The sequence below is a fragment of the Blastomyces dermatitidis genome (genome assembly GCF_000003525.1).
Source record: "Blastomyces dermatitidis ER-3 genomic scaffold supercont1.9, whole genome shotgun sequence".
Lineage (NCBI taxonomy): Eukaryota > Fungi > Ascomycota > Eurotiomycetes > Onygenales > Ajellomycetaceae > Blastomyces > Blastomyces dermatitidis.
Window position 1 is genome coordinate 1328690 of NW_025544782.1, and position 12631 is coordinate 1341320.

General features: G+C 36.9%; 1 protein-coding gene across 1 annotated transcript; it reads right to left on the reverse strand.

Annotated features, from left to right (window-relative positions):
* Positions 1 to 522: 522 nt before the first annotated feature.
* On the reverse strand, positions 523 to 3560 carry BDCG_07613 (serine/threonine-protein kinase Sgk2). The gene has a single exon (XM_045423398.1). It carries the CDS (start codon positions 3467 to 3469, stop codon positions 917 to 919), a length of 2553 nt encoding a protein of 850 aa, XP_045278806.1. The 5' UTR covers positions 3470 to 3560; the 3' UTR covers positions 523 to 916.
* Between the last annotated feature and the right edge of the window lie 9071 nt (positions 3561 to 12631).

Consider the following 12631-nt stretch of genomic DNA (forward strand, 5'->3'; position numbering starts at 1 on the left):
CTGACTCTGAACTCTTTGATAAGTTTAAATATCAGTAAACTATCAGATCTCTTTAATATCTTATTATCTATATTTATTCTGATATTTTCTTTGTAACTGTAAAGCTCATACACTGATTAAATAAGTTAATATAAGCTTGCTGAGCTGCAGTTAAATAACTCTTTCATTATATTTATAGCACTACAGACTACTTCATTTAGTATGCTACTAGTATAAAAGATCTCAATTTTAAAGTCTACACTAATTCTGATTGAGTAGATGATGCTGATAACTGTAAATTTATATTAAGTCATCTCATCTATCTAGCTGATAACTTAACAGCATGAAAATCAGCTAAACAGACAATCATAACTCTAAGTATTATAGAAGCTAAGTACATATCTGTCAGTAAGAGTCTAAAAAGTATAATCTAGTTAAATAAACTACTAATTAAGCTTGAATTTCTACTCTCTGACTTCACTGTTTCTCTGTATGTTGACAACAATGATGTAATTGCTATAGTAAACAGTAATAAGATTATCTGCAATATATACTATATAAATATACAATATTATCATGTCTGTGATACTGCTGCTTCAGACATTATCAAGATTAAATGAGTGAATACTACTGATATAACTGCAGATACTCTTATAAAGATGTTAATCTTTGAAGTTTATAAAAACACTCTAATTAATATAAGAATTTAAATGCTCATAGTCTGCAAAGCTCTGCAGGCATTCTGATTCTACTTCTACCGGAGATTCCCCAGGCTCCCAGGACGCCGATATTGCATGTAGCTAGATGATGGTCGGGTCCTTTACAATGAGTATTAATAAACTCCTCAGAGAAATAAGTAAATGAAAAATAATATTATCAAAAATCAACTATCTAACTCAGCAAATCAGCAGGACATGACATTAACCCTGAGAGCACACTAAACATATTTATCACTAGTGAGGGTCTCAAGTTCAAATTGAGCAATTGTGTCATCATATGCCTTAATAATAGGATCATATAAGCGGTTTGGGTCTTGAGAAGTGCCAACAATAAGACCTTTGTCATTGTAAGGAAAGAGTATGTCTCGTAGGGCCTCACAAAGTGGTAAAACATCACGGAACTTTGGAGGAAACTCCCTCAAAATGAACCCGAATCCCATATTTTCAGCTTTGCTCATATGACCAAGCTTGGCATTTGCAATGTCCTCATAGTTACCAGTATACCAGGCACGAAGTTTACTATCCTTAGGATGGTTATTCTTCCCCCAGCCATGACGGGCGCACTGCCAGATAAGCACGTAAAGAAAAGACTCGAGGTCATGCCGATAGGTATGATCGATATTAAGCAGCACCTCAATTGCCATGAACTCCATTGTGCCAGTCTGGTGCCGTGCGCCGCTTCGCCCACTACCAACTTCTTTAGCAAGATCCAGATCGATTAGCATTCCAGAGTGACCATCCGCCTTTTCCGGATCAGTTATTATTATATTGTTCTCTGAAATATCCCGATGAAGAATGTTTCCATCCAGATAAAGAGACCGATGCGCCTTTATTGCATCGCGAAGTGCCATGAGCAGCTCTAAGGGTGATTCATACTTGTAGATCGGCCGGCCAGTGGGTGATATCACAAGACAGCGGAGGACACGGTTGTCATACAGTTCCTCACCATTCTTATTGAAGAGGCTCGGCTTGTGTGCTGACTGAACGGAGAAAGCTAGTTCGTCCTTCTGCTGGGTGGTGTCCCTCAACGGTTTATTGATGGAACGTGATCGTTTGGACGCCTGCAGCCCCTTGTCCGGGGATCTGCGCTTCCTGGAAGATGACTTTCGACGGATATCTAAGCGACAGGGCTCGGCGAGCGGCTGAGATTGATGAAATGAGGAGGCCCTGCTGGGGGGTGCGCTTTTGAAGTCGTGGCGCTTGTTGAAGGTCAGGCCGCAGCGCATGTCGGCGATACAAGTGATGGTACTGTGGCCGATGATCCTTGCGACCCCTTGGACATTTTTTTGGCCTGCTAGCTCGAGGAGTTCCGTCTCCGGCCGCCGCCTGTCCGACACCCATGAGAATTTGGCTACACCCTCCACTTGTCCATTGTTTGTGAGAAAACATGTGGTCCCGCGACACACAATGGCACGTTGAAAGGAAAGCATTTCACCCAGTCGCAGCACTGTTTTTTCAGAGCTTCCAGGTCTTTTGACAGTTATTGATTTGCTGCCGCCTTCATCCCTAGAAATAAAAGTGTCCAGTCCCAGCTCCTCATCACTCATCATGGTGTAGCCCACAAGCACCTGAAAGAACCGTCTTGAGTCTGTGTAAACATTGATGACGCCCGAGCTGTAGGGGCCCGAGCGGTCAAACACCCACGCCTCCAGCTTGGTCCCGCAGACAGCGAATGCGTGGATGAACCGCCGGGTGGGCTGTGCAGCAAAGACCTCACGCACACAGCGGCTGATCTGCAGCAGTGTGGTTTTGGTCCCAATCTTCTCCTTCGGTTTTTTTAGCTCGCCAACCACCAGGATGTCTCTCCAGTTATGTTTGTTTTGTGAGATGCTCCCACCCCTAGCTCGCAAAAGAAGGTCAACTTGCCGTTCCGCCTTTGAACCAGTAAGATCTGCTTTGCTTGCTGTAGTGTAGTAGATGCTGCGTGATTCCGAGAGAAGGTCTGCTTGAAGATGAAACCACCAGGCGAGGACAGCATCCTGTGTAGGAGGATCAGGAAACTGGGCCCAATTACCATCACTGTCTGGGTCCAGCACGCGTTGACAAATGATATCTACTTTGTCACTCCAATCTTTCTTCTCAAAGTATTTGTCAAAGAAGCCCTCGACATCTCGAAATGTGCAGCCACATATCTCCTCAAAGATTCTTGGATTCACCAACTCACATGTCTGCTCAGAACCTTTCTGTGATGATGAGGTGGATTTGACCGGCGTGCCGTCAAAGGAGGGGGGGATGCTCGCCGGAAGGGTCGCTCGCGAGCTGGTAGTGATGAGGTTGAGGACGGCCTTCCAGATATCGATGTTCAGGTCTTTTTGAATGACGAGCCGCACCAACGCTCGGCAGTGGTCATAGGTGAGGTGGCCTTGTTGGAGGCGCCTGAATAAACTGGCGAGATCGGAAGCAAGGTTTTCATCGCCGGTTCGTGAGCCAAGTTTGAACGCAGCTCTCTCCCCCATCAAGGTGGTAAGGAGTTTTGATATTGCCTGTTGGCAAATTTCATCCCGAGGGTCAGAGGTGTCATTATATTTTTGTTCTGCTTCTTGAAGTAGATCTTGTAATCGGTATAGTGAGTTGCTTAGAGGAAGATTTGCGATGATATCACAATCGTGGTCCGAAAGCTCAGCCATATATGACGAATGGGAAGCAAACACGAGAACAAAATGCAGAATTGTTAGTAAGTTATGATGTATGGTATCTGTGGAAGAAGATAGTACGCTGGGACCGGCTTGATGCAGTACGTGAATGTGAGAACAGATAAAGCCGCTGAGCATTGAACTGGGTGGAGATTAATCCTATTCGATCGCGACGGAATGGTAATAAATGTAAGATTGTGTAGGCTACTGGGGCAAAAGAGCTCAGTCACACTGCTGGTAGAAGGGCCGATCCAAGAAGCAGAAAACTTGACCTCGCTAAGTGCGCCACTTGACCTTGTTATGTAAGCTGATCTCATAAATGAGGCCCATTGCCACTATCTGACCTTGCATAATACATCTTTTCTTATAATTTGAAATCACTCTTTCTTTCTTAATTATTTACTATCAATTCTATAATCAATTGTTAATTAATTGTAGAACAATTCTTCTCTCATTATAATTTTCATATATAGAGAAAACTTTACTTATTTTATTAAGAATTACAATTTTTTTTTTTTTTTTAATACTGAGATTATTTTTGAATTTAATAATAAAGTATTGATATAATTTACACTGAATTGATTATTAACTAGTTTTCAATCAATTGCTAATTGCTTAAATAGATAGATTGAGTTTATTCTTATCTTTTTAACTGATGTGATTATCTATTTAATATATACTTTTAAAGTAAAATATAATTATAACTCATGATCTCTCTAAGTATTTTAAAACTCATATATAAAAATATATATTATGACGGGCTGCGTCTGATCAATTATATAGACTATTTCATTACACTTTATAGATTTCACTGAAAGCTTCAATTCTCAGTTCACTAAAAGCTCTGATTCTCAGTTACTGATTCTTAACTGAAAAACTTATGAAATTTCTATTCTTTCTCTCTGAAGCTTTACTGTGTATATAGAGTCTCTATTCTTTCACTCTGAAGCTTTATTATATATGTGTATAAATATTCACTCTGATTACTGATTTCTGTACTTTCTCTCTCTTTTCTTCTTTAAGATTTTTCACTTTTGTATTATAAGATCTATATATTATATTAATCTATTCAGTGTAGACCTCTTACACTTGAAAAACATTTATCATTTTCTTATTAGAAATGATTACTTATTAAGAAGATATCTGAACATGTAACAACATGTAAGAAATAAAGAAACAATTAATCAGTTAAGTGAATACTGAGTCTTAATCAGTTAAGCAGACACTGAGTCTCTAAATAGAAGCTTACTCATCAGTCACTCTGACTCTGTAACAAGATCTTATAAAGAGAATAAGAGAATGTTAATGAAAGATCTAAGAGTTCTGACATCTTAGACATATAAGATATTCATACAATTACACTTTCAATTTTGAAGAACTCTCAAATGCAGATATTATACATTTAATAAATAATATAACTATGTCTAATGATAATATAAGAGAACTCTCAAATGCAAGTATAGACACAGAATTAGAATAGCTTCAAGTAATATTAAACTTATAATAACAATAGATAGTTAATATGCATGCAACTTAATAAACAATATTAATATAAAGAAATTCAAAAATTGTGTTAACAAGAAACCTCTGTACAGACAATTTTAACACTGACAGAATCAAATATAAATACAATATAAATACTGAAGAAATGCTTAAATATTCTTATATATTTTAATACTTCTGATCTCACTCTCTATTTATCATGAAGATTGAAAATGCTTATAAAACTAAGTATAGATGAAGATGTCATCAGTTTATTAACTAATCAAGATTAATATATCAATGAATAATTAAAGAATTGCATGAGATAGAAGTTTTATTTATAAATAAAAGCATGTAAATCAGTGTTGTGAATATCTGATAATATTATCAAATATCTTGATATTCTGTTCTGAGATACTACTATGTAATAGAAAGTATTAGATTAATTACAGAGTGTCTGACTGTAAGAAATCCCGCTCCTCGCGGATTCTTTACCCCTATTCCTATCTCTCACATAATCAATAGGGCTAGCGGCCCTTGGCTACACACAACTATATAGACTGGAGTTCGCGAATACTATTCACAACTCAGCTTGAATGCTATTATATATTTGATCTCTACATTTATCTTTCTATTATGAACACTTCTAGTAGTTAACAGTACATATCACATCAAGCTGCAAACACCTGAATAATCACCTGTAAGCACTTATTCTTACATTTCAAGCTCAGTCAGTCAGCAACTGCCTGTTATGACTGAAAGAACTAGAAACTCACATGCTTCAACCCCTGCAAATCCTACTGCAGGCACTTAGAAGCAGTCACTCAAATCATGAATAACTCTTATGAAAGAAGTCTCAGAGAACTTATCAATCACTTATGAGACATCATTCTCTACATCTGTGACAGAGGAATTCTCTGAACTCATGAATAAATCAATCTCAGTGAAGAACATTCTTAAGCATCTCTCACAGAATCAAGCTATTTTTCTACAAGAAATACTTGCTGTCTGCAAACACTCTTGAACTGAGTCTCTAGACATGATCTTCAGAGACACTCACAAACTGAAAAGAAACTTTCTCAAGTCATGATCACTTAAGGCCATCTATTGAATCACAATCTATAAAAGCTTTTGCAAGTTTGTATTTGAAATTGACTTACAAGCCTGGCTGTGTGACATGAAAGATAAAGAAGCTGTCATCTATACAATGACAGATCTCTATTACACTGAAGTCAAGAACTGGCTGAATCATCTAGAGAATGATTATAAGAGATTCTGATGATCTGTTCTCAAGACCTATTTAGAGAATAAGTTGAGAGACTTTATGAGCTGAACAGAGAACATCTGAGCTGCAATTATCAATATTAGAAAAAGAGATGAGAAATCTGATAAAGACTACTCACAGCACTTCATGAAATTGTGATGTGAATTGAGACCTGTGGAAACAGGGCCCTGAAACAAGACCTGAATGATGATATTTATAAAGAGACTGAATAAAGACATGTAGAATAAGCTCATTGAGTAAGACTCTAAGTTCTTGACTCTGAAGAAACTGATGACTCTCATTCATTGCTTATGAATCACTGTGAGAGTCACAGACCTGCAGAGAGCAGACTATCAACCAGCCTCATGAGAGTCAGAACAACAGAGAACAGGTTTGTCAGAAAAAGATGACAAGACACAGAGAGATTTGTATCTGACTGCTGAGTAGAGAGAGAGAGCTTTACAAGCTTCTGTGAACAGAGTGTATAACAGAGAGATCAAGGAAAAGAGACTCTACTTCATCTATTCTAAATCAGAATATCTTCACATAAACTGTTCAGACAAATCAAAATAGAAATTTGAGAAGTCATAGACAGAGTCAGCAACAGCCTTCTTAAGAGTCTTGAAGCTGACACCTGAATCTGTTGCTTTCTTAATGAAAATGCTTGCTCACAGAGAGAGACTGTGCTGCAGTGCTGCTGCTCTGCAAGCATGAAAAGCATTGATAAACTCAGAATCTCAGGTCACTGTGATGTTTCTAAAGCTCACAGAGTGAATGAGCTGAAAGATAAAGACTGAGAATCTGCTCTTGTAACAAGCAGGGTGTGAGAACTCAGATCTGAGAACTGAGAGACTCATAAGAGTTATCTTTGAATTGCAAGATCTCTCTGAAATCTGAAGAAGATTTATGAAAACTGTGATTATCACAGATATCACAGATGACATGTATTTAAAACTTACATGACTTCAAAGACATAATCTGCACATAGCTGTTCATGAGTCAGGTTTATACTTTCAATCAGTGTTGACAGACTCACTTACAAAGATAGAAGCAGTTGATGCTGTAGAGTTAATTAGAGAAGACAAGCTCATCTATGTGATGACTTTGCAAGTGTCTGAGAACCTCACAGTCATGAAAACTGAGCTTCAGATATCAGAGAAATATCAAGATCTCACAGAGATGTTCAGCTCAGCTAAGACAGCTGAGCTTTCTTCTCACTGTGAGAAGAATCTGATAATAGATTTGATAGAAGGGCAGAAACCCTTCTGAGAATCAATCTATAAGCTCTCTCACTATGAGACAGAGGCCTTGTGAACCTATGTAAAGAAGAATCTGAAGAATGACTTCATTCAATCTTCACAGGCCTCTGTGAAAGCCTCTGTGATATTTGTGAAGAAGAAGAATAAAGATCTCAGATTGTGTGTAGACTATTATAACCTGAATTTCAAGATAATAAAGAGCTGCTACTCTCTGTCTCTGATTGAGAATATGATCAATCATCTCACAGAAGCTGTCATATTCACACAACTGAATGTAATTAATATATATACATGACTGTGAATACAGTCTGAGAATGAATGAAAGACTGTCTTTAGAACTGCACTGAAATTGTTTGAATATCTAGTGATGCCTTTTGATCTGACTAATATTCTCACAGCATTTCAGTCTTTTATCAATAAAACACTTTGTGTATATCTGAATGTCTTTGTAATAATATATCTGAATGATGTGATGATGTACTTCATGAAGAAGAAAGAACACACTGAGCATATGCAAAGCATGTTGAAGATCTTAGATGAGACAGGACTGTATGTTAAGCTCATGAAGTGCAACTTCAGTGTCTACTGAATTAATTTTCTAGAATATGTAATTATCACAGATGATATTCAGATAAAATCTTCACAGATTGAGACTATTCTATTATGACTGAAGCTAACTAGTATTCATGAGATTCAGATCTTTCTGAGCTTTGTGAATTTCTATAGATGATTTATCTTTGTATTTATGAGGATCTTCTTGACCCTTACAGACATGCTGAAGAGTGAAAATAAGAAGAAGTCATTCTGTGAACAGAGAATGAAAAGATTATTGAGAAGAGAGAACTGTAAGAACTTTCTTATCTCAGAAGCTCACAGAGTCTTTACAAGGTTGAAACAGACATTCACAGACACAGTGATGCTGTTTCACTTTGATCTCTTGCTCTTAATCAGATTGAAGACAGATGTCTTCTTCTTTGTGATTTCAGAAATAGTCTTACAACTACAGTCAAATGAGAACTGAGTTTCAGTGATCTTTTTCTCACAGAAGATGTAATTCATAAAGATCAACTATAGCATTCATGATCAGAAGCTTCTCATAATAGTGAAATTCTTTCATCACTGATATCACTACTTCAAGAACCTCATGACAGTGATTACTGTTAGAACTAATCATGATAGCTTATAACAGTTTGCTTCAATCAAGAAACTCTTATAGCAGCAGATTCACTGAGCTCAGAGACTAAGTGAGTTCTGGTTCAAGATAGAATATATCAAGAGAACTAAGAACTCAGTGAATGAACTCTCTCACAGACCAGACTATGTTAAGAAGGCCAGAGCAACAGATATAGAGAGACTAGAGAAGACAGAAAAGCTTCACAGAATACTCAGACTGAGTGTTATGAAGAGATTGACTGAAGAGTCTTTCAATTCTCTGTAAGAGAAGAGAGAAGAGAGAGAAAAGAAGCCTGTATAACTACTCTCTGCAACACTGAGAGTCAACACTCTGAGAATCTCTGCAAGAATTCTTGAAGAGAATATCTATAATCTGAAGAATTTGCAGGCTTTGAGAAGCACTGCAGAAGACCTGATGCAAGAAGAAACAGAGTATAAGTCTTTGCAAGATCTTCTATTCAGATTATCTGAACTGCAACTGAAGAATGAATATACTCAGCATATTCAGAAACTGCTCACAGCAGGGATCAACTCTGCAGAAACAAAGAATTGAAGAGACTTAAATAATCTCTTATGAAGAGAGGGCTGAATTTATGTGTCTGTGAATAAGTTTCTACATGTAGAACTCATCAAAAGGTATTATAACTCTTCTCTAATGAGTCATTTTACAGACACTAGAACTCATGAGCTGCTTATAAGGAAATACTTCTGGCTGAAGATGCAAGGACTTGTGAAGAAGATAGTGAATTCTTATACTGTTTGTCAGGATTCACAGGTAGTGCAGTTCAGGTTATATGAAGAACTTACTCCTCTATTCATTCTGCAGAAACCTTGGAAACAGCTAGAAATGAATACTCTTGTGAGCCTCTCTGAAAGCAAGGACATATATGATGCCTGCTTTGACAGTGTGCTGGTGATAGTGAATTGCTTTATCAAGATGACACACTTTATACTCACCTGCAAGAACTTGAAGTCAAAGGATTTGACTCACATCTTTGTCTGTAATGTGGTTCAGTTGTATGAGTTGTCTGTGAATATTATCTCAGATAGAGAATCAATCTTTGCAGAAGAGTTCTGGTCTGATTTGATAACTATACTGAAGATCTCATAAGATCTAAGCACAGCTTTTCATTAACAGACAGATGATCAGACAGAATGTCTGATGAGTATATTAAAACAGTATCTGCAGTGCTTTGTCAATTATAATCAGAATGACTGAGTGCATTGATTATCACTTGTGAAGTTTATATATAACAACTCAAAGTATGTCAGCACAGGTAAAACCCTCTTTGAGATGCTCACTGAGACTCATCTGTGAATGATCTTGATAAACCTGCGAGAGTACACTATAGAGTGTGATGATGCCTGTGAATGAGCTGAGAGAATTCAGAAGATTCAGAAGAAAGTCTGTGAATTCTTGAGAAAGACTCAAGAGTATCAGAAGAGATACTATGACTTCAAGTATATTATGAAGAGTTTCAAGAAAGATGATAGAGTCTGACTGAGTCTAGAAAATATTATCATATAAAGATCTAGTAAGAAACTGAATCTCTTGCAGACAGAGTCTTGCAAGATTATGAAGAAAGTTAGCTTGCAGTTCTACAGATTGAAACTGTCACCTGAGTTACAGATGTACAATGTTTTTCATGTCTCTTTACTCTGTGAATATAAGAAATTCTTAGAAGAGAATTCTGTGACTCATCACTCTGTCTGTAAAGCACTAGAGAGTGAAAGAGAATACTAGATCAAAGAGATTATTAACTCAGAGAAGTGAGATCACAAGCTCTGATTCAAGATTCAGTGACAAGAGTATTCTGACAAGATGAATGAGTTCACTTGAGAATCATTCAGACAGATAAGATATCTGCAGAAGCTGAGACATGACTTTCATACTATGAATTCTGATAAGTCAGAATGATATGATCTTCACTAAGAACCTGATTATGATAAAGACATTAACACTGTCATTTGTAAATTCTAGTCTATAAGATGATGAGTTTCTACTGAGATGAACAGTCTGCAGTGTATATAAGAAAAGAAGAAAACATATTCTTATTAAAGCTAAAAAACAAGAAAATAAACAGGGCCATGAATGCAATTTAGAGACTAACAAAGAAAAAACAAAGAAAACTCACACTCATATCATCAATATTCATGACACTCAATTCTCTCATAACTATCAATTTCTCTCTTCAAAGAAGCAGAGAGTATTATATTCATGATACAGACAATTGTTGCATTTAATGTGAAGATTATCAGAAATGCACAGACTTCAGAGAAGTCAGATATCAGAGTATACACAGTTACAGCAGAGTCTTGAAGACTGATCATCTACACATGTGATCAGATATTTCTTACAAAGCTGTATTCACTCTCTCAGTTGTGCTGAAGTATTCAGCCTGAAAACAATGAAGATGTGAAGAGAGAGCTCATCTGCTCAGATCAACTCTCATCACAAATTCATGACATTCACATTGTCTTGATTATTCAGATTTTATGAGTACCTGAGAACTCATCTCTCATTGACAATGGGATTGCAGAAATGCGCTGCAGCACAAGGATCATTGATAGAGAACCTAGACATATTTGCATATGCCTGGTCAGAGATTGTGCAGACAGAGAGGAGGTGATCATAGGCTCACAGAACTGCAGAAGACACTGACAATATCAGAAGCTTTGCAAGAACTGTCAGCTAGAGTCTGTAAGGAATTACTTGTGAGAAGACTTACAGCAAAGAGAGAGACTGCACTGCTTGAAGTCAGAAGCTGGCCTGAGAGAGGAATGAGATGAGCTGCTGACCTGAAGATCAGATGTGATGACAGAGCTGAAAGAAATGAAGATGTGATTATGAGCAGCAGTGTCTCTGCTTCATCAGCCAGTAAAAAGTGATCAGAGAAGTTATGAGAACACTTACAAGAAGCTCAACAGTGGCCAGACATTGTTTACAAAGATATTAAAATTGAAAAAATTTTTATTCTTGAGAAGTTCTTAAATCAATATATAGACATTGTCAGGAACACTCTCTCTCTGTTATCTGAGTGAAAACACTTCATGAATGAATGAGAATACTCACAGTTTGTGAGAATGAAAGCTGTTACAGAAAAAGAGAAAAGAAGATGAGATTCTGCAGACAGATCTGGAATATTTATACTACTTTAGAGAGATTTGCTTACACTGTGAGTGATCTCACAGAACAGTCAGATCACTCTAGTAAATAAGAGTAATTATGAATCACAGATCTAAATCTTTCTATATGACTATAAAGAGTAATTGCAGACTGTGAACATCTTGATTCTATAATTCTACAGAGTTGATGAAAGAATGAAAAATTCCTCACAATTCTACAGTATCAAAGAGCAATGATTTGTAAGAATGAATGAAAGATTAACTTGCAAATGTTTCTCTTTGATAAGAGTGATCTCACAGAGAGTGATTCACCTGTGAGATGAATCTGTGTGATGATTACACAAGAATCTCATGAAAATGATTGAGAGTCAACTGAAATTCTTCTGTATGAAAGATGTGAGATGAATCTGTATGATAGTCAGACAAGAATCTGTAGATCACAAAGAATCTCATGAAATAAGAAACTGAGTGACAGACTCTTTTCTCTTCATAGTAACAAGGAATTTTTCCTCACTGAGATTTTTTATAGATATAAAGAATTTTTAGTGAGTATCACTGCAGTGCTGAGCTGACTATGAAGTCACTCAGTGAAAGGCTTCATGGATGAAGCCTTAGAGAGAGAGAGGTATGTAAGAAATCCTGCTTCTCACAGATTCTTTACCTCTATTTCTATCTCTCACATAATCAATAGGGCTAGCGGCCCTTGGCTACACACAACTATATAGACTGGAGTTCGCGAATACTATTTACAACTCAGCTTGAATGCTATTATACATTTGATCTCTACATTTATCTTCCTACCGCAAACACTTCTAGTAGTTAACAGTACATATCACGCCAAGCTGCAAACACCCGAATAATCGCCTGCGAGCACTTATTCTTACACTGACAGAGAAACATTTCTCTCATAACATTCATCTCTGACTTTAACATCAAGATTTCAGAAGCAGATGATTAATCTTGAGAGAATTAAATAAAGATTAGTATACTCAAGAA